General features: G+C 38.3%; 2 protein-coding genes across 5 annotated transcripts in view; one reads left to right on the top strand and one right to left on the bottom strand.

Annotated features, from left to right (window-relative positions):
* The window catches only part of hiw (MYC binding protein highwire), a 152,940-nt gene that overhangs the window by 43,693 nt on the left and 85,918 nt on the right, over positions 1 to 23,329 (bottom strand). The window contains 5 exon segments of the mRNA XM_045726441.2: positions 693 to 851; positions 2,877 to 3,083; positions 3,682 to 3,858; positions 4,714 to 4,896; positions 7,237 to 7,459. Coding sequence (XP_045582397.2) covers positions 693 to 851; positions 2,877 to 3,083; positions 3,682 to 3,858; positions 4,714 to 4,896; positions 7,237 to 7,459 — 949 coding nt within the window.
* LOC123745662 (uncharacterized) lies at positions 8,143 to 22,783 on the top strand. 4 transcript variants are annotated; one of them, XM_045726448.2, is made up of 7 exons: positions 8,143 to 9,087; positions 12,767 to 12,876; positions 14,153 to 14,352; positions 17,007 to 17,153; positions 18,027 to 18,102; positions 18,991 to 19,176; positions 21,705 to 22,783. In XM_045726448.2, the coding sequence occupies exons 1-7, from the start codon at positions 8,337 to 8,339 to the stop codon at positions 22,473 to 22,475; spliced, it is 2,241 nt and encodes a 746-aa protein (XP_045582404.1). In that variant the 5' UTR covers positions 8,143 to 8,336; the 3' UTR covers positions 22,476 to 22,783. The 4 variants fall into 4 exon arrangements, with proteins under 4 accessions (XP_045582404.1, XP_045582403.1, XP_045582402.1 ...); XM_045726447.2 differs by having other exon boundaries at positions 8,186 to 9,087; positions 12,731 to 12,876; XM_045726446.2 differs by having other exon boundaries at positions 8,186 to 9,087; positions 12,716 to 12,876.

Here is a 23,329-nt window from a genome sequence, read left to right as displayed (position 1 = left end):
TACTGATGCTTTAAATTTCTGCAGATCTTGTGTAGTGTGTGATTGTTATGACCTTCCCTCTGGACCTGCGTTGAAGTGCAGGTCTTGTTTTATGCCTATAGCTGTTCTGTCTGTCTCCAACAGTCTGTCTGTGGGTTTATCATCCCAGGTCTCTGATGCACTGATGCAAGTCATCGTTGGGTTTTATTTATGCTGCACCCTGTTCATGGGGGTGCAGTATTTTGGGTGGTGATTGCTGTGACAATGTTCTTATTTTTGTACTTTTTGCAGTCTTTTTGGGGCTTTTGGTTACTGGGGTTCTGGAGGATCGCAGGAGGATGCCCGAAGGTGGGTTCATGGGCTTCTTGTTACATTCCTCTTTTGTTGTTTGAGCTGATTTCAGCATGAAATGCATACATGCATTTTTGGATACTAAAAGGGTTATCAGATTTGTTTTGTTGTGGGTTTCCATTATCTTGCCTTTCCGTGGGTCCCACCTAGAGAATTATATTGACACTTAACTATTAAAGAATATGTAGTAGTGAAGAAATTTTAACTGCAAATAGTGTATGTAATATACAGTACTAGAAATAAATATGAATTCTGTGTTAAGATTTATAACCTTAAAGGTTACCTTGGTAAATTAAAACAAGTGAAATTTATGTATTGTACCTATATTACATCTAAAATAATTTGATTGTGAATCAATATACCTGGTCTAGAATAGTTTTGGGATGGTCAAGGGGTACTAGAAGTGTTTTTCCTAAATGTTGATTGTATTGTAGACACCAAGCTTCTGAATATCCATTGGTGCAATATTGGCGTATACTTTCTGGGCTCAATCGCAGCCAAACGCCGTCACTATTATGTACCTGAAATACAAAAGAAAAATATAAATATATTACAGCTAGTCTCATAATTATTAGAATATACATAGACTTAAAGATTTTATAACACATTGAACAACACTATGGTTAAAAATACAAATAAAAATTCACAGCATATATATGACCTAAAGTATAATATGCAGCAGGAATATGGTGCCTATATATATAAAAGGCACACCAGTAACCTAGAAAAGATGCAAAACCATGCTACTAAATGAATCTTTAACCTAAAACATAAGAGCCATGAAGAGAAACTGCAAACATTAAATATGCTAAAATTAGTGGACAGAAGAAAAATCCAGTGATGAATGTGATGAAGCACTTCTTTTTGAACGAGCCCAGGTAACTCCCTAAAGCTATCTCGCTGAGATGGCTCCCAATATTTGGTCTCATCAGCCACAGTGCTCTGTTCAGCTTACTGCAGACCAGGGCCAGAACTTGGCTCCCTCCTCACAGAGGTGCAGAGAGCAGGTGACACTGTTACCCCAGCGGGAATACAGCCATAAAGACAGTTCACCAAAACTGCCCACTGTTGGGTTCAAAGAGACCGAAGATTCAAAACTATCAAATGAACTCACTAGACAATGTAAACAAAATTAAATTCCTCAAAACTAACACTAGCTCATTAGCACCAACCCCCAGTGGAAGGGAAAGGGGAAGGGGGAAGTGGGAGGAGATGGAGCTCCTGTCTTCCCAAGTCCTCCAAGCCAGTTCTGGAGTAGATGTGAGGATGGCACCCACCCGTCAATGAACCTGGAGGGGGAGGGAGGGAAACAGGGACCACCATGGCTCATCCAGAAGAGGTATTTCGTTACATTCAATGCTGGATTTCTGGGCAAGCCCCTTATGGTTTCCATGAAGAAGAAAGATGGGAGGAGGAGAAACCACAGGTGTTCAAGACGAAAAAACACTCGGGCAAGAGACACGACCCAAGGCAACACAGGCACGACGAGGCTTGGGAGCATTACGTACTTCAATACCAGGCCATTAAGAACCTGTTTGGCTGCCAAAACCCCCATGCCTGAATATCAGCCCATGACAAGTTAGCAAAAATATTTGTAGGAGCAGCATATTTACAAACATTACGAACACAGGACAGTAGTAGACCACAAGCTGGCTGGACTTAACAACACTGCAGATGACCGGAGAAATACAAGAATTGGAACAAGTAAACAAGTAGGATCAACCCAGAAAGCATCCAATGAGGCAGAATCAGTGGCATGAAGGCAGCGGTAAAGAGTTGTTACCAGGCACAGCACATAATGCCCCCCATCCAAAATTAACCAACTATCAATAGCCAAAGGACCCCTTCACAATTGATTTTTCAGTCATCTTTCTGTACAGGCGTCTTAGCAGATATATGGAAAAGGCTAACATAGTTCCAATCTAAAAAATGGTAGCTGGGAACACCCTCCTAATTACAGACCTGTATTGTTGACAAGCACAGGTGTCAAAACATTTGAAAAATAAAACAAAATGAGTATAACACCTTGAGACAGATGATGTAATGACAGACAGTATGGTTTTTGATCAGGAAGATATTATGTATCAAATCTACTTAGTTTCTATGCTAGAGCCACAGAGATTTTACTAGAAAGTTGGGTTGACTGCATTTATCTGGACCTTATAAAGGTTTTTGACAGAGTCCAACATAAGAGGTTGTTCTAGAAACCAGAACATGCTAGAGGAGTGATGGAGACTTCTGACATGGATGAAAAATTTCCTAACAGATAGATGAGGGCAGTAATCAAAGGCAATGTTTCTAACTGGAGGAGTGTTACTAGTGGAGTACCATAGGGTTCAGTTCATGCACCAGTCATGTTCATGATCTAACGCTCTACCAGAAGGAATACAGAATCACATGAACAAATTTGCTGATGATGCTAAATGACTAGAGAAGATAGGAGACCTAGACCCTTTATGTTAAACATGACTGGATTTCCCAGATGTGCTCCAGAACGGTTTGACTCTTTTTTATTAATTAAAATTAATTTAACATATAATACAAACCTCATCTACAAATGCAATAGTTCCATTAACATGGACCACGCCTATCTGCTCACTCTGAAGAGATGGGTGAGTTCGTATCCGCAAACCAGCACTATTCTGTAGTACAAATTTACGGAGACGAGAAGGTTGCTGCGACGATCTTCGTATCGTACTCTGCACTGGAGGAGTCACACCTTGCGGCGGTTCCTTTACTTCCATTTTATATGTCTAAAAATTAAAAGATACCCATATAATACTGTAATTATAAAGAAATTATAAAATTCAAAGCCTGTAAATAATACATAATGAAAGTCTCACATAGTATCAAATAGTTATTTTTTATATTAAAATAAATAAATAAATAAAATAAATATTCTCATTCCCTCTTTCTCATTCTCTCTCTCCCCCCCTCCTGATCCTAGAGGCCCATTTATTTCATGAGCTATATGCATCAGTAGGAATAGCCTTTATTCATTAACAACATTAGGTAACACTCATTTAAGGAACAGGATGAGCCTGTAGCCAACTGTGTGTCAAAACCTTCATGTGATCAGTTGACCTGATCTCCCGTGTTGAGTGAACAAGTTCCAGATGCGAGTCAGTCAGCCAGCCAGCCAGCCAGCCAGCCAGCCAGCCAGCCAGCCCCCCTCCCCCCCAAGCCAGCAAGCCAGCTCTTGAGCTAGTGTTAATATTTTACCAGATACCTCCTCCGTTAGAAATACTCTCGTGTAGTGTTGAGATGATTGTGGATAAATGATGTTCACTTGTATTAATTAGCCGGTAGATTGTGGGCAACAGAAAGAGAAAAGAAAAATTCAATATTCACCTCATCTAGTTGGTAACCATCTATAGTAACATGCAGAGAGTACCAGCCAGTAGCTCCGGGTGTCCAATTACACGAATAAGTGCCATCATTGTTACTTCGTACAAGCATATTTTCTGTTGGACGACGAATGGCAGGTGACATGTAGCGAAGTTCTTCAAAAGAATAATTCTCATAAGCCTGAAATATTAGTTTTTTTAGTATGAAATAATGATGACAAAGACTGTTTTTATTATAAAAAGTGTATATAAATATTTATATTTAATGATAAAGTTTGTAAATATGGGAGCTAGTGAAAAACTCCAAAATGAGGAGAGCAGCAGTAACAGCTGATAAATAAATATTTGTGAGGTGAGGTCCATTGGATGGAAACTTCCTCACCCAGAAGCCTACAAGGTCCACCAGGACTGTATTTCAGCACTAGACTCTCAACCCTTAACGTGCAGTTATCGTCATATACTGATACTGATTCCCTGTATAATGTGGTTATCATCATACAATGATTTTAACCATGAGGTAGGACAACCACCCTACATGTAAAAATGGGGCATAAAAAGCCAGCCTCACCTTTCCTGGTCAGTGGCACACCGCTCTCCTGCACGCGTACTCTAGTTTACTGCGGTCCAATTCACCAGGAATCACGGCCTCTCCCAGCCCAACTGTTGTGCATTCTTAGCATTGCACTTAGATGCTGCATTCCAATGTGCTTCGAGGGAGCCCAAGCTAGTGGTGGCCATGTCTGCCTGCAAGCCCTAGGGCAAGGAACTTATGGATCCCACAAACTGACTACTAAATTGACCCCCTGGCTACTACTGAGCTTCAGTAATATTCAGGGGAAGTTGAAAATTCCAGCATAGCAGCAGTAGTTGCTTCTGGAATCTTCCATTATTAAGACTACTAATAGCCGAGTGAATAGAGCCTTTGCCTCACACGCATGGGGTCCATGGTTCAAGTCTCCTAGAGCCCAGGTGAATATAGAGTAACAAAAGTTATATAATAGCTTTGTTGAGCAGTGCTTTAATATGCTTATCTTACCTTTATCATAGTTATTGCACAGTAGCACATCTTGTCCTTAATAGAAACTTGGTACGGAACATCCAAAGAGGGCTGAGGGTGTCCACCGAAGGTCATATTATCAGGTACATGCTGGCTTATTCTTCTTAACTTTCCCTGACCACCTTCCTCTCCTGTGCTTACAGGTACCGCTACAACTTCAACCTGATGAGAAAACTTTTTAAGCACTTAATTCTTTAACAACTTTAGATACAATATATTTTCTTTACATGTCCCTGTGGTTGGCTGGTAATATGTGTTGTTTGATCCGTCCATTCTAAAGTGTATTTCTGAGCATGTGTTACGTGTCCTACCATTCACTGTCCGTGATATTTGTTGTTCAACTAGTAAGAACCTTGTACTTTTAGAGTACAGGTATCTGGAATTTGCAATTAGAGTCGAGAAGATTGTACAATAACATAACGACTTTATGTCCATCACTTAGTGGGACCAGTATTTAATAATTATTCCAAGTAATAAATATTCTGTGAAAACATTACTTCCATTTTATCAGTTATCATGTAAAGTAACTTTAAGATCAAGAAATAAAACACTTTGTAATGATATAAGTTATTATTTTCCTGGGTTATATACTTTATCCATGTTTGGCCCCTGAAGTGAGGAGTGTTCCTGCTCATGGTACACATGTTCGATGTTTGACTGTAAGGATTATTATAGAGCAGACTTTAGTTGTCTTTAACTTTCATGCAGTAAAGGCCAGATTTCGACAGTTTGTACTCTAGGGTATGACTTAGAAGCTTGTGCCCTTATAATACAAGCCAAAGAGTAGAATTTTCAAGTGTTAAGCACGATACCCCACAATCAGAGGGCGAGAGGGGGAAAAGGGAGTATTTTGGGAGAGAGAGAGTGGGGGGGGGGGAGGTGGAAAGGCAGGATAGGGAAAGAGAGGGAGATGGGGAGAGGGAAGAAGAGAGAGATGAGAGAGGGGGGAAAGGGGATGATTTGGAGATAGGAGGGGGGAGAGATAGAGAGCGACTCCTGGGCACTGCTGGGTACCCAGCTAGTTCTAATAAATGTGGATGACTTAACGGAGGAAAATAGACTCGTTTCTCTCAATGTTATTTGCCTATGCAAACATTCTGAAGAAAATAAATATAATGTAAGACTCCAAGAATCTACACAATGATCTGGATTGAATGAAAGAATGGTGGAGTAAACCGGCACTACAGTTTAAACCAAGCAAGTGCGAAATAATAAAACTGGTTACAGGAGATGGGAAACTGGATGCAAGAAGTCATGTGAGGCAGGAAATGCTCCTAGACGGATGAGATTTAGATAAGGTTACAGTAATTTTAGTTAACATAAATTCCCACAAACATATTACATTCTTTATTACCAAGAGGATATATAATGTTTTGTAAAAATTTTTATTGATGGAGGGGATGGGGCGAGTGTAATTACCCAAGTAAAGTTACAGGATGAGAGCTATGCTGATGGTGTCCCATCTTCCCAGCACTCTTTGCCATTTAATGCTATGAAAATTCTGATGATTTTGGCCTGCACCACCTTCTCACTTAGCTTGTTTCAACCATCTACCACTCTGTTCATTAGAAAGTGAACTTTCTAATGTTCATTAGAAAGTGAACTTTCTAATGAACAAATCCACAAGGGCCGTGACGAGGACTTGTTCATTGATGCATCACGCTATTGTGATTTCTGTGTGGAACTTTCTAATGTTCTTTCGGCAGCTTTGTTTAGTTTGCTTAAATCTAAGACCTCTTGTTTTTGAAGTTCCAGGTTTCAAGAATTCTTATTTATCAATTTTGTTGATTCCCGTTACTATTTCCCACGTTGCGACCATACAGTAACAACCCTTTTTCTTTCATCTTCTAGCTCTGTTTGGGCATGAGTGTGAGAGTGGACTGGTGGGTGAGAGAGCAGGTGAGGGAGCGGGTAGGCATGAGCTTGAGAGTGGGTGACAGAGTGAGTGGGCATGTGTGCGCAAGTGGGCTGATGGGTGAGTAGGTGGCTGTGAGAGTTGGTAGGCATGAAGAGGGATGCAAATCACAGTTCTCTTTGTTAAAACAGACAGATGGTAATGCCACATGTGTGCATTATATAATAATGGTGCACATAATTGAAGTTGTCGATATCTAAATGAAAATCATGTCATGGTAAAAAATGTGCTGTATAAACATGTGTTATATAAGGGGTTCATTGTACTCAGAAAAATCATACTTATTTTACCTCCATTTTAATGCTACTTAGTTAAATATATGTATAAAATATTGCCTTAATAGGCATTTATCTTTAAAGTAAAGGAACCAAATTATTTTATGTCTTGCAATATTTTGCAAGAGTGAACGTTAATCATTTAATAATTTAATTTATAATATCCACTGTATTCCCTTGATACTGTATTTAAATACTATACTGTATTAATTTTGAAATACCAAAAGTTATTTATTTAAACAAAAATAAAACAATAATATGCTGTCATATTATTAAACAAGCTGTCAACAATGATGAAGCATTAGAACTCACCTTGAGTGACGGCACGTGGACCACCTCATTGTATTGATCTCTCGTGAGGATAGTGACAATAGCAGGCCATCCTGCCCTCATGTCATCTCTGCTATACAAGACTTCGCACGCTCTCACATCAACGTACGAATCAGGTTGAAGCCATCGAGCTAGTCGTCCACCACTGGTGCCTCCGGCACACGAAACGAAGTCACGCAGAAACAGACGTTCATTGGAGTGACAGCTATTGGGAAATTAGAAAATTTTTGTTGGCAATATGAACCTCAAACTAATTAAAACTGAATTTTACATTGCATGAATTCATATAAAACTGCAGTATTTTAATTTCCTAAATTAAATACTGTATAGAAAACTGGATTATATGTATGTCCTAGAGTACACTGCCTTCAGATTTTTACAAATGATGTACAGAATTTTCTTTATTTTGTGTGTGTACAGTATTTGTAATCGGTTAATTTTTTTAATAGGTCAATAAAAAAAAAGAGAAGAAATATGCTTGATATGCCTTCTCTTGTTTAATTAATCTATGTGGGCTTACACACACAATATCTTTCCTACCATCTAATACTCTTTTTTTTTTTTTTTTTGTGAACAGGAACTACTTCCAATTGTGATTCACCCCTTTTGTTTAAAATCTGAATTCATGGCCTTGGGTTCTATTAAATGCTGGTATACAAAATTCTTCATTGCCTATTTTCTCTTTTGAAAAAATTGTCATTACCATATCTCCTTTTGATCTCCTATCTTTCTTGGTGATCACTGCAAAGTTAAAGTCTTTCTTAATAATACAGTTTACCTTAACTTGTGAATTCAGTCTTAATATTAAGACATAGTAATTATTGTATCTGTAAGGACTACAAAACTGAGTGTGAACAAAGCAGCTTATTTAAAGAATGACTTCATATCCTGTCTTCCCACACACCACGCGTATTAACTAGAAGAGACGACTTCCTCTCTCACACTCTGGGTCATGATGTTGGGATTCCCACATCTTCACTTAGTGCACATTGAAATCCTAACGGCCAGTTCAGTTAAATTTTGGTGGTGTTCGTTGCATTAGTGAATTTAAACATTTTAATATTGGAGCCCTTTGCAGAAACATGTTCAGGTTGCTATTTGTAGTAAGTGTCCTGGGATGGAGTCTAAAATGTGGTTCTGGGTATCAGCCCAACCCACATATGCCTCACCCTCCCAAGTTTGATCTTAAAGCAGAAAATACTTCCGAATATAAATTCCCTACCAAGCCAACATTTGAACTTGGTAATCAATCGCAAGTGAGTGCAGAAGCACCGGATAATATCAATAATATGGCCCCTGGAAAGGGGATGAACACAAGTAAAAGTCAATTTGAAAATACACCTACTATAAATGTAATGCCAGGCATAGTGTACACACCTCCTTCAGCTTCAGCACAGAACAGCACTAAGCAACAACCAACAACTCAACCGATTGTAGAAAATGAGCCTAATCTACGGTTGATGACCAACCCAGAGCATATAACATCTTCCATGCCACCAGCATGGGTGAGCAGTAAAGGACCACCTATAGATATTGACAGTGCAATAATAGCAAAGCAACTGAGTCTAAGTGGTGTAAGAACTAATACAATGCCCACAATACTGAACACAACTACATCAGTAAAAGCAACTCGATATCCAGAAGGAACAACAAATATTCAATTACCAAATGAAGCAAATAATAACATAGAAAACAGAACATCTGACAGAGGCAAAGATCATTCACAAATTGAAAGTAATCATAAAAATTCTAATAGAAGTCCAAAAGATGAAAAGGTAGAGAATGTGGGATCGTCTAGTTCGGCACTAAACAAAGGTGATCCTGATGATACAGGTTAGTTAATAAGTTATCACTATCACGTTGCTGGTACACTACTTTGCTCACATCTTCAAATGTTGAATTTTAAATTAAAAATATTTAAAATCTTTTAATCTATTTGCAGATAACATAGATTGTTACATAATAATTCAATTATAACACAGTGTAAATACCTAAGTGTAGTCACAGGATGAGAACTATGCTTGTAGTGTCCTGTTTTCCTAGCACTCGGTTACATGACACTTTAAAACTACTGAATGGTTTTGACCTCGACCACCTTCTCATTTAACTTGTTCCATCTGTCTACTACTGTACTCTGTTTTCAAAAACAAACTTTGTAGTGTTTTTTGGCTGCTTTGGGAGTTGACTTAGTTCAGAAATAATTTTTGTCGTCTGGTGCTTTACTTTCTCCAAAGCAGATATGTCTTTCTGAAGATGAGATCTACATGCTTGGATACAATAATCCAAGAGGGGTTTTAACAGCTAAATAATTACTAGTACAGTAATTACAACAAATCAGTGTTGTTGATTTGATACTTGCAATGTGCATTGTTATGCCCCACATGAAAGGTCTTGCATTTTTTTAAATTAAAAAGCATTTGCCAATCTTCTGACCCCTTGTGGAGCTTAAGTAGATCTCTTTGTAAGGCCTCAAAATAATTTTCATTACGTGAGCCAATAATTTTTATTTCAGGGGCATCTTACCATAAACCTTAGAGTCATCAATAAATTTGATGGTTTGGTTTCTAATACAGTACTGTATTCTTCTACGTCATTGATTTATACGACAAAAGAGTTGGCCCCAAAATGGATCCTTGCAGTATCGCACTCACCACATTTTTCCAGTCAGATTCGTTTCTATTTAGGATAAACCTTTGTTTTCTTTGTTTTAACCATTGTTTTATCTATTCTAGTATTTTATCATTTACCATTTATTCCATGTGCATGTACTTAACATGCCAGTCTTTCATGTGGTACTTCATCAAAAGCTTTAGAAAAATCCATGTATATTATGTATGCTTGAAGTGCTGCGCTCGTTTGCCCCACTACTACTACTAGTCTCGGGAGGGACGGGACTAAGGCGCCCCCCTTAAGCCACTGTCCACTGGCTCAAGCCATCAGTTCTGGAGCAGATGTACGCACGAGACACCTCCAATGAATGATCTGGAAGTGAGGGCAGGAACCAGGGAGCCACTGGGGCTTACCTAGAAATTGGCATTTCATTACATTCTCCACCATGAGGGATGCCGACAGCAAAGACACTTGGGCATGGAGCTGCAATAAACCTACATCCCAGAAAGATTGGGAGCATACAGACAGTCACTGAGCAGCACAAAAAGAAGGGCCATTCAAAAATACCTGAAACACATTTGCCACTTCATGCCACTTGATCACAAGGAAACGGCAAAAGTTGCACCAAGCCCTGAGCGAAAACAGAGGATTATCCGCTAGCCAGGATGACTTTGAGACCTCATGATGCAACCAAAAGGTGATGGAACACCCAAACTCAAAAGAGGCAGGGTCCATCAAGAGGCATACTCCAGGTAATGTAGGAGGTACTTAAACAAATCCTGATGAGCTATCAATGGAGGGTCTTGCAAGGCAGGAAACCTTCGAAAGAACAGTTCTGACGGGCCCAGAGGCCCATGGAAACCTCTCCCAATGAAGCAAAATACAGCGTGCACCCTCCTCCGAAGGGACGAAAACCCACCTGGTTCAAGGAAAACTAGGAGCTCCTATCCAACTCCCCCCCCCCTCCCTCATGCACTGCGAGTTCAAAGGGGAGGTTTCGAAAGATGAAGGGGCTGGCTGGAAAGAAAACCCTGAAACCTCGGCGGGAGCAGCAGGCTCAACTACCTCTGTGCCTGAATCAGAAGGAGCTGGCCCCAGAGGTGACCAAGCCACATCTCGAGCTATACATTGCCCTGACCCGGAAACCCTCAAATGTTTCGGGCCGGAAGCAGAGGAAAACGGGGGAAAGTTTCAGAGGCAGGGCAAAACATGCCCGAAGGGAAATGAAAATTATGTGGAGCCAAGGTGGAGTTCATCAATACCTCTTCGGATCCCTAAACCCCAGGTGGGCGAACTCCGGGGCATCCAACCAGACGCACAACCTAAAATGCTGAAAATTGGCAAAGTAAATCCAAGAAAGCCAGTATTATGGTTCAAGCCAAGAAAACACATGTGAGAATGGCCATAGAGCAAAAACAAGAGATCATTCGTAAACATGAAAATGGTATACGGGTTGTTGACAAGAGGCAGCTGAGGCAATGTCTTCAGGTGAGGAGGAGGCAGTACAGAATGTCCCTTCCTCAACAATTAGGAAGTGCTGTAGACTGTGGGAAGAAATTCAAACTTTTATTGAAACGACTCACCCAGAGAAAGCTGTAGTAGGCCATTGCATTAACCTTTTTTAATGACACTGTGATGCCTCACTACAGCCAAGTGTTACAATGAAGGGAAAAACAATCCTCTATGGATAGATTTTTAGTGAGAAAATCAAGCAGTGAACCACAAGCAGGTCCTAGTGGTATGCAGGCAAAACGTGCCAGAGAGTGTACCCCAGAGAAGTCATCACTGCCTGATGTCATAATGGAAGGGGACTCCCCTTCCAAACACCTCTTCTCCCCCCTCCCCTCCTCACCGTCTTCCATATGCCAAGAAGTCATCAATAAAGGTAAGCAATAACTTGTACATACTGTACTTTAGTACCAAAGATTTTGGTGAATTATGTATAAAATTTACTTTGAAGTTAATTTTTTGGGGAGTGTGGAACAGATTAATTAAATTTACATTATTTCTTATGGGAAAATTCACTTCAGTTTACGAATTTCCGGCTTATGAACCATCTCTGGAAACAGATTAAATTTGTATGCTGAGGTACCACTGTCCTTTCATCATCAGCTGCCTTTAGCATCTTTATCATTTTCAATATAATTAGAATTCTTTGATGATGAATTTTAATTTAATGCATTCTAAACCTCTAAACAATATACTGTACTAGTACTTTATTATGAAAAGAATTAACCTGCTTGATGGGGTTCTGGGAGTTCTTCTACTCCCCAAGCCCAGCCCGAGGCCAGGCTTGACTTGTGAGAGTTTGGTCCACCAGGCTGTTGCTTGGAGCAGCCCGCAGGCCCACATACCCACCACAGCCCGGTTGGTCCGGCACTCCTTTAAGAAAACTATCTAGTTTCCTCTTGAAGATGTCCACGGTTGTTCCGGCAATATTTCTTATGTTCACTGGGAGGACACTGAACAACCGGGGACCTCTGATGTTTATACAGTGTTCTCTGATTGTACCTATGGCACCCCGTGGCATAACCAGCAGCTCTGGAATACAATATCTTCCAGGTTTAGCTTCCAAAACTAATTTTAGGCTATGGTAATTGTATTGTATTTTTTTTTAATATATATATAAAAGGGAGATACCAAATCTGGCTGGAGGAAGGGGATGGAAAAAAATGGGGCCTTGGAAAAAAAGCCCACACACAATGCATTAGAAGAAATTGTTGGGTCCCCTCCAATGTAGTGTCCATGTTCTTTTGTCCTACCACCCCCCTTCTTTGTGTGTGTGTTTCTTTTTTATTAGATACTGTATTTATGTTTTAGGTATTTTTGTATCCAGTTAAATTTATGTTAGTTAAGTTTTATACAGAAATTCCTCCAAGCATCCTACCTGGTCTTTCCCTAGAGCATGAGATGCCAGGCCACAGGACCCCCAGACACAATGATCTATGCTCCGCCTGTCTCTGTGATCCCTTAAAAAGGAATATCATCTGCAAGCATGAGCATCTCTATAATGTAAGTGGCAACCCTCATTCAAAAATAAGAACTGTATACCGACTGTACATACAGTAATTGTAAATAAATACACTAAATGAATATTGCCAGTGCTGGTATTAGACATTACAGTACTGCAACACAAATTATGCAACCCCCTCTATGACTTTTATGTTTTAATGTTAAGTACCATAACAAAACATGATCTTTTATACTTAATATTTATACATAACCAAACATATTTTATATTTTATTAAAAATCCTTTCTAAAAGGAGTGAATGGGTTTAAGCAACTAAAAATATTTAACTCTTTAGAATACAGTGGAACCTCGAGTGACGAGCAGCTCCAGTTACGAGCATTTCGAGTAACGAGTAAGCCACTCGCAGAAAATATGTCTCGACTGACGAGCTTTCGCTCGATTAACGAGCGTTCCTGCTGGTTCTTGGACACCTCCGGCGACAGTTTTGTTGTTGTTTCGCAAGACGAGTTTTCCACATGACGAGCTATGTACCGGAACGGATTAAACTCGTTAATCGAGGCGCCACTGTATTTAACATTTTCCACCTCTCCTCATAGATCTTGTCTTTCAATTCTGGAAGCAATTTAGTACCATGTTTGTGCACCCTTTCTAGTTTATTGATGTGCTTCTTGAGATATGGACACCATACAGCTGCTGCATATTCCAATTTTGGTCTCACACATGTTATGAACAATTTCTTTAGTATATCACCATCCACTTACTTGAAAGTAAATTTAAAATTTGAAAGAGTAGCATAGGCTGCTCTCACAATGCCCTTTATGTGGTTCTCTGGTGACTATTTATCATCTAGGACTTTGTCATATAGGTATTACATCTCTTTCTTTGTCAGAGTTCTTTAATATCTTTCCACATAATTTGTAGATTACATGTGGCCTATTTTTTCCTATTACACATGGCATTTATTCACATTCAATTCCATGTATGTAATGTGTTGTTCCAATCACAAATTTTGTCCAGGATATCGTGAAGTTTATGACCATTGTCCAAGTCTTATTTTCTCTAGTAACTTAGAATTATAGGCAAACATGCTCATATAAGTCTGTATTCCTTATAAAACATGTTCATATAAACTTTGCAACTAATATGCATGCTATTTAAACTAAAATGCATTTCTCAAAAAAATTATACTGAATTAAGAATTTGAATAATTTATTTATACATTTACAGTAATGTAATTTCTAAAGATATGACAAAAAATGCAATATAAAATTAATTTCTGAATAGTATTAGGTATCATCTTTTGTTGTAATTTACAGGGGGCATCACACCATTTGACTCTCAGGAAAGAGATTATTCCCCAGAACGCAACAACCTTGCAAATTTTGAACTTCGAATTACTGACAATATTGAATGGAACATTCTCCAGTGAAAACCTTGAGCTTCGTAAGATTGTCTTTGAAAACATTGGAATGGTAGAACTCTTCAAGGAATCTCTGTTCTTTAATGCAAAGGCAAAGTGAGTACAATATATATTTCAGAGGAATGACCTTCCATAATTAAACTTGGTAGTAGAGAGCACAAAGTACTATCAACTAAGAGAGACTTTACAGTGTTTGTTTGTGACTTATTATATATGAATTATGACTCTCTCTCACTCTGTGCATACATATGTAATTACCTATGTGTAATTACAGGATAAGAGCTATGCTTGTGGTGTATTCACCTAGTTATGCTGGCAGGGGTTGAGCTCAGCTCTTTCGGCCCGCCTCTTAACTGTTAATCAAGAGTTACTAACTACTAACTAATTTTTTTTTTGCCTTTTTCCTTTTTTACACACACACACACCCCCCCAGGAAGCAGCCCGTAACAGCTGTCTAACTCCCAGGTACCTATTTACTGCTAGGTAACAGAGGCATCAGGGTGAAAGAAACTCTGCCAATGTTTCTCGCCGGTGCCAGGAATCAAACCTGGGCCACAGGAGTATGTGTCCAGCGTGCTATCCTCACAGCCACCGGAGGTGTCTCGTCTCCCTAGTGCTCTTTGTTGTATGTTTCTTTGAAATTACTGGTGTTTTTGACACCCACAACCTTCTCACTTAACTTGTTTCAACTGTTGACCAGACCACACACTAGAAGGTGAAGGGACGACGACGTTTCGGTCCGTCCTGGACCATTCTCAAGTCAATCGACTCGAGAATGGTCCAGGACGGACCGAAACGTCGCCGTCCCTTCACCTTCTAGTGTGTGATCTGGTCAACTTACTTTAGCCAATTTATTGTGACTCATCGCCTGCTTGTTTCAACTGTCTATCATTCTGTTTGCAAAACTGAACTTTCTTATATTTTTTCTAAAATCTTAACTATTTTGCATGTAGTGATCATGTTGGCTTTTTTTCTTCTTTCTTTTAGTTTAGGCATATTTAATGCCTCTAACCTCTCCTCGTAGCTCCCGTCTTTCAGTTCCTGGAGCCATTTAGTTGCATATCTTTGCACCTTTTCCATGTATGTGCATGTATGTGTGTTTACATGTGAGTGTGCATGCAGGTACAACCACAGTGAAATAAAAAACTAGTTTAAATACTTTCCCTTCCAAAGAAGCTTCTTCAGAAACTCAGGAAGTAAGTATGAGAGGCACCAACATGACAAAACAGGCAGTTAAGCAAAAAACACACACTAGGCAATAATCCTCACATCAAAACCAATATAGACTATCACTTGATCTCTGGTACCATAAATGAATATAACTTCTGATGCAAACACACATAACACATTTATTCCCATTAACCAAACCAGATGATGAGGCAAATAATTTATTTGCTAGTGACAAGCAGTAACAATTTTCCATAGTGATGGAACTGCCAAATAAAGCATTATATATATATGTTAACTGTTCTAATAGATAAGCCGACCTGATATGCCTCATATCCAATGTCATTTAATACCAAGTGTCTATAACATTATTTATAATTATCATATATTAACTGACTGAATCAAAAAACAAAGATCACATAAGTTTGACACCGGTTAAGTTAGTGGTGGTGGTAAAGATAAAACAATGGTTAGGAGGCCAACAAAGAACTAAAAAGCAATCAACGGAGAAAAACCCATGAACCCTGGCATGCACACAAATCAAGCGGCCGGCTGCCCAAAACAGTCAGCGGTCAAGGCAGCCAATGATGCAGGACCCCAAGACAAACATTCCAGACTCTCATCACACACCAGATAATGTGTTGGGTGCATGTGACCAACCAAAGGGACCATGGAACCCCAAGATAACTGCTACCAGGACAACAATGACCATCAAAACAAGGCTAAATGTAATGTGCCTTAAAAGTCCAATTTTTTACTATTGGAATACTCCAAATTACATTTTAATAGTGGAACAGTAGTTATATAACCTAACCTATCCTAGGCCTAATATATATGCCATCTTTGGTCTAATTTAATATATGTACTTGCTATGCTAGGCCTAGGAATGCTCAGGCATGCTAGTTTCCTTCTATCTCATGCCTTCTACAAAATAAATACGTAGTACAAAATATAAATTTTTTGGGGAGAGAACCATAAATTGTTGTACGTTTGACCAATATCGCTATGAGTACTGTACTATTATTTATGGATGATAGGTTGAAAAATAATATGCTGTAAAGCCTGAAATTATAACATAAGTAAAATTTAAACCTCAAAATCATGTTACAATACATATTTACAATTTATGTGCCATCAAGAATGAATATATAATCAAGATAAACAAGTCACTTTCACTTACGTCCTACATTGCTTTGCAATTCATGTTCAAGACAAACCTATAATAGGTTAAGTAACAATTGTAATTACGAAGCAATAAGATGCTTATCTTAACATACTAACAAGGTTAGGTAAGGTCGGTGTTTTCTATGAAGCTTTTTAAGGGTATCTATTATGTTTAGTATGTCACCTATGCACTTATTTAATAAGTCAATATTGACTATACGAATTTGCGAGAACGGGTTGCAGCTTTAGAATAATATACTCTATATATAGTAATCTTTCTGGCTCATGAAGATCTACACATCTTTTTTGTTTTAATCAAATTAGTAAAACCTATGTCAAATTAAGCTTTACAATTATAAATTCATAAATGCTTTAATACTAATGATAAATAATAGTTATACTGTACAAATATTCCACAGAGAAAACAGAGAAGCAGTAGTGATATTTACAAGATGTAACATCAAAGAAATACCACGTGAAACTGTCACTCAGTATTCAAGAAGTGAAGATCAAAATAATGACATAAATTTGGAAGATACTAGATTCCTCACTCTGGAATTTCATTGGTAAGTTGTTTAATAAGTAAAGAATAAAATAAATAAACTGAGTACAACCCTACTGAATTCACTGTCTTAGGTTTCTGCTTGCCAAAACTATATATTGCATTATTTGTGACTATAAAAAAAAACAATTTGGGTGGGTGATGCCATTGGCTGGCTGGGGGACATGTTGGTGGTTGGCCACATGGTATTATACCACATGGATTAGACTTGCAAGTATGCATGGTATAATCCATACTTGCATGGATTATGTGGTATAATCCATACTTGCATGGATTATACCACATGGATTAGACTTGCACGTACCCAGTACAGTACATTTTTACAGCAACGTTATGCCACTGCTGAGAGAAAGGTGACAATAATATAAATTGTAATTCCCATGATTATATTAAGTCAAATGTCTTTACAACTTGGTAATATAATTACTAGGCAGAATACTGCAACATGGGTGGCTAAGCATTAGGCAAGCCCTGCAGGTTTGGTCATCTACATTCCTTGGTAAATATCTTGGTATGTATTGCACCTACAAATTGCATCATGACTCCATTTTATAAATCAATATTTGTGTATTTCCATTCATACTACTGTATTAGCATTTTCCAAATTTTTTTAATTGTAGGGTAAAATTGCAAGCCATTTTTAAATCCATTTTGAACATAATAAAGTATGCTAGGTGGCAAAATATGAGTGACTTAACCCTCTTTAATACGGTATTCAATTTGAATAATTCTTTTTTTCAAAGGTGACCAAAGACCAGCAATTCTATCTATATTTTTGTATATCTTTTAATTCTTATTTAGTATGTTACTCAACAAAGCATGTGCAGCAGCATGTTGTGTGAATACAGTTACATATACTCCTGACATATTATTTCAGGTGCAATATATCAACCATCAGAAGCTATGCACTCTTCCAGGCACGACTTCTCTTCTTTAGAATGAGCTACACAAAGGTAATAATGTATTTTATTCTTGGCAGCACTAATGCATATTTTTTCATGGACAATAAATCTAAATATAATGCTAATTTTCATAGCTTGTAAACACTGATGAATGATGAAAGGAGTTATGCATGTTATAATTATTCAAACTTTGTATGAAACTTTTATGTGACCCTTAAAATCCAACTGGGTACATTGAACAATATTATGAAGGTGCTGCCTTTTAGGGTGCACAGTAAGTGGGTTAAGTGATAACTGGCAACACAAGGATACACAAATGAACACACTTTAGTTTGCCCGGTAAACTAGCCACCAGCTGCCTGCCTGTCATGCTAGACGGCAAACTACAATTATATAAATTGTAGGTGTTACGAGATTAGATGTTCTTTAATATTACATTGAGCCACATCTTTTGATGGTGACTTAACCACTGCACTGCGCAAAGCGCCTTTAGGCGCTCGGAGAGTTGTGCTTTTTGTTTTTTAATTTGGCTATATTTTAATGTTTTTTAATGTTTTCATTACTATTTGTGTTTTGAAATGGAAATAGTTGACTTTGGAAACATTTTGACATTAAATTTACCTGAACATTTGTAAAAATAACAAAAATATGTCCTTGACAATGGCACCAAGACGTTTTTGCCGAAAATAGGTGAGCAGTGCAAGGGTTAATGTAAGCTCTTCTCTCCACTGCCTCATCTATGGACTCTGCAGCAAGACACACTGTAAAGTTACTCATAGTAGCAGGGCTTAACATCAATGGCTTGGCACATGAACAGTGTGCTGGGAAGACTCTGGCTTTGGTTTAGGGAACAATGAGTGGGTAGCCTCCTCTAAAATAATACTATTTTCAATTATCAGTAATTTAATTTTTGTTCAATTTGAATTTCTTATTTTCCAGGTGAACAATATGGAAACAAACTGCATACATCTAGATGTTTATGACGAGTGGCTTGTGGAAAACTGCAACCTTCCCAAGTTTGTCAAGAATACAATTTGTTTGCGAGCACAAATGACAGTTATTTTTTCTCGGAATGCAATGGCAGGATTAGAAAATAGATCACTGGATATTACTTCCTCTAATCAGGTATGCATTAACCCTCTTCACTCCTATGAGCACTAAGGAATGCTTGATACTTTTGGGTTCCTGTTCGCAAGAACTTTTGTCTTTTTTCCTGGTAATAGTTATTTACTGTACTGTACTTATATAATTTAATGCCAGTACTTTTTTTTTTTTTTTTTTTTTTTTTTGAGATATATACAAGAGTTGTTACATTCTTGTACAGCCACTAGTACGCGTAGCGTTTCGGGCAGGTCCCTGGAATACGATCCCCGCCGCGAAGAATCATTATTTTATCCAAGTACACATTTTACTGTTGCGTTAAACAGAGGCTACAGTTAAGGAATTGCGCCCAGTAAATCCTCCCCGGCCAGGATACGAAACCATGACATAGCGCTTGCGGAATGCCAGGCGAGTGTCTTACCACTACACCACGGAGACTTACTGTATTCATCTCCATTGTAATGACTGGTATATAAAGTTTAGCTTTTGTTGTTATTAATGTAAATGTTCCTCTTAGTTAATTAAAATACCAGTTTGTTTTATTTTTGTTAATTTATTTTATAAGATAATATTATTTTAGCAAGGCTTGGTTAAGCCTGTTGGGCCTCCCCCCCCTCCTTGGGGCAAACATTTTATTAAAGTCTTGATAAATAAGACTTGACAATAAGTGTGTTAATAATAAAGTGGCATATAAGGGTGCCACAGATGATAATTTTTCTTGAAGACTTAAAACCTTCTACACACCAATTTTCTTGGTATTTATATAACATCTAAAAATCAATATAATTGATAAATTTCAAAACTTTAAGTTACTGTACTTGATAAAGTGGAGGATTAGTCTAGTCCTCTGCTTGACTTTTATACTGTATCTGATCTCCGACAAACAGCAGTCTTCAACTTGCCACATATTATGCTGCAATTAAGCAAACTCATCCTGGCTTCTACAATATAAAGAGAAAAGTAAGCAAAACAAAGTTTCAACTACAGCAATGTGAAAGCAATGCAATTAATTTTACCCACCCACAAACGATTTAGTTGTTTCTTTCTTTCATTTTAATCGCGTGCATGATGGATTCATTCACTGGTACAAGTGACCAAGATGAATGGTCACTGAGAGGTGAATCTTCTTAAACTCATGCTAACAATGATTGGCTAGCTGATAGAGGGTGTTTCCATGAGGAAAATAAGTGGCCACCCTGGTATCCAATGCCAGCCTAGACAGTGGATACACAGAAGGCAATGGCCCACTAATAAAAAAGCCGAAAGAGCCATTAATGATGTCTCTAGATTGAAGATCCAGGAGAATCACATTTATCTGGGAGCTTCCTGCAAAAATGAAAATGAACGGGCCTCCAAAGGCCATAACTCGTTTACTCAACAGAGGATGAAACCTGCTTGACTGAGCCAGAAAGATATTTATAGCAGGAGCAGCACTTACACAAGACCAGGGCATCCAATAATCTTTACTCCTAGCTGGGGTTTGAGAAAGAGCTAACCCATCCTCCCTCACAAAGTCATTTGTGTCATCGACTGGAAAGAATGATGTTCACGAAACACTCAACACCCACCACACCTCCTTGGCCAAAAAGAGAAGAGCAGGGAGGATATGGTCATGAGTGACCCAATGAAGAGCACCTGCTGGTCAGATATGTTAAAGAGTAGATGCACCGAGCCTAGCATGAAACGAGAACATCAACATATCCAGCCTTGCCTGTAATGGCAGGAAAGAAATGCAGAGAACCTGTGAAGTAACTGACCATTGTTCACGAGAGAGAGCATCATAAACTGCATTTGGGGTGATAAGATACTACAAATGAAAGGGAATCTTTTATGGTACAGTATCTTCAAGTTTTTCTACTTGCTCTCCTGTTTCATCTGGGCTGATGCTTCATTATTCCATCAAAGTGAGTAATGGGCAGTGATGATGATTTTTATTATGAGACACTAAACTCGATGCCTAAAAGTAAAAGTATTTTGAGTAATGCAAGATGTTGGCTCACATTAACCATCCATAATTTCAGTCACTTCCTTAAGATGTTCATTTAAACATTCTGCCCCACAATAGCAATTTTTTTCCATTTATCCACAACATATGTTGAGGAAGAAGGCAGTAAATAAATATTGTGTTGACACACTGCTTTAATATTTTATAACTACATTAATCATTTAGTAAAGTGATCATTCACATCCAACATGTACATTCATGCACAGTTCTCCATTGCACAGTTTTTCTTTGTCAAACTCTACATACAATAGACAAGTTATAATCTCAACCCACCGTGCATGAACAGGATAAATCAGTACAATATGGACAAAGTGGTTGTATAATATTTGTTGCCCTAACATTATCCAGGGATATAGTGCATGTACAGTACAAGCATACAACTGAGTGAAGGCTAGTATCAATGATTTCTTAACAATTTCCTCAATTCTCACACGTATCATTTGTACGAGTACACAGGTATTTAGTTTCTTTTTGGTTGTCATGGTTGCAGAAAGAAAAATAAGTTGATGTGAAAATTAAATGTACTAATATTACACTACTTCAACAGGTGCTGTTTGAATATAACTTTGTTTCTCATCTGGGGCCAGAAGCACTTATGGGCATAAGGCCAAGCAAAAAAGGCCGTGGAGCAAACATCGTCTTCCTCAACAATACGGTTACCAAAGTAGAAAACAAATCCCTGGCTATCAGCAAAGCATATCCTATTCATGAACGTAAAGTGCTTGACAACAGGTTTAACATTGTTTGTGACTGCAAAATACACGGCACCTTCAAACAGTTGCTGGGCATCTCGGGGAAGAGTGACTATGATGACGAACTGACATACCAATCGGTGATTGAAAAATCTCGCTGTCAAAGATTTGCACATTTATCATTATATAAAAATGTCAAAGATTATTATAATGAAAATTGCATGTCAGCACCAATTGCTATTATTGCATCAGCAACAACAGTCATTATAGTGATCATCATCACCATAATAGTTTGTGTAGTTTGCACTCGTCGTGCTGAAAAGGCAAAGGAGGAAGCAAATTACCTAGGTGAATGCTGTTTTTCTCACAGCTTTTCAACCCTCCACTCTAACATAGCCCCACTCTCTCCAGGACACAGTCACCAGTGTCAGTCGTTTGAATATAGTAACACTCTCCAGCCCTGGATAGTAGCTGTACCTGAGGTTAAGACATATCAGGAAGCCGAGGTCAATGTACACTATGAAAATACAGAGCCCATGAATGTAAGTTTAAGAGGCTCGTATCCTGAGCCACAAGTTGAATTACAACGAAGAGTTCAAGTTCGTGCATCGTGTCCTTTTAATTAAAATTTTATGTATGCCAGCTAGTAATGATTTAATTCAATTATGAGGCCACCAATATACTATGCAGTGAAAATCTATTAAATGTATGACAAATTCATAATACAAAATGTATATATTCTTAATTTTATTACTACAGTTTTAAATTATAATGGCAAGTAATATTTTACCATCTCAATTTTGTTAATTGTACAGCATGTATTTAATAGACACCATATTATTAAGCTTGTACAGTATATACTTCATATTAGGGCAATAGCTTAAAACACTTATACAATTAAAAAAGCTACACTTAATAAATCGAAGGAAGTGCATTTAAATCTTTTACTAGTTTTCCTTCATTATACTGTATTCACCTAGTTGTACTTGCGTGAGTTGAGCTCTGCTCTTTCGGTCCGCCTCTCAACTGTCAATCAATCAACTGTTACTACTATTAACTAACTTCACCCCCCAAGGAAGCAGACGTAACAGCAGCTGTCTAACTCCCAGGTACCTATTTACTGTTTGGTAACAGGTGCATCAGGATGAAAGAAACTCTGCCCCATTTTGTTTCTGCCATTCCTAGGGATCGAACCCGGACCCTAGGATTACGAGTCCAGAGAGCTATCCACTCAGCTATCAGGCACCGGTAGCTGAGATTCTGGAGGGTTCTCTGTATAAGTTATGCACAAAACATCCATAACCTAGAATACACTTGACAGAAACAGAGTAACCAGACCACCAAGCTGTCAGTATGTAGTTTTAAAGCATTGTATGACAAGCAATACTCGGAAGATGGGACACCACGCGTATAGCTCTCATCCTGTAACTACACTTAGGTAGTTACTTAGGTAAATAATTATCATAACAAGGGTTAACAT

This window comes from Procambarus clarkii, chromosome 71 (genome assembly GCF_040958095.1).
Source record: "Procambarus clarkii isolate CNS0578487 chromosome 71, FALCON_Pclarkii_2.0, whole genome shotgun sequence".
NCBI lineage: Eukaryota > Metazoa > Arthropoda > Malacostraca > Decapoda > Cambaridae > Procambarus > Procambarus clarkii.
The sequence above is the reverse complement of the archived record's forward strand: the minus strand, read 5'-3'. Positions and strand labels throughout refer to the sequence as shown.

What these genes read in the sequence shown, in the direction of transcription:
- LOC123745662 (XM_045726446.2), top strand. Translation starts at nt 8,337, where the DNA reads ATGTTCAGGTTGCTATTTGTAGTAAGTGTCCTGGGATGGAGTCTAAAA. An exon ending in AGGTGATCCTGATGATACAG is followed by an intron (nt 9,088 to 12,715) that starts GTTAGTTAATAA and finishes AATTTATGTTAG; the next exon opens with TTAAGTTTTATACAGAAATT. An exon ending in AGCATGAGCATCTCTATAAT is followed by an intron (nt 12,877 to 14,152) that starts GTAAGTGGCAAC and finishes TGTAATTTACAG; the next exon opens with GGGGCATCACACCATTTGAC.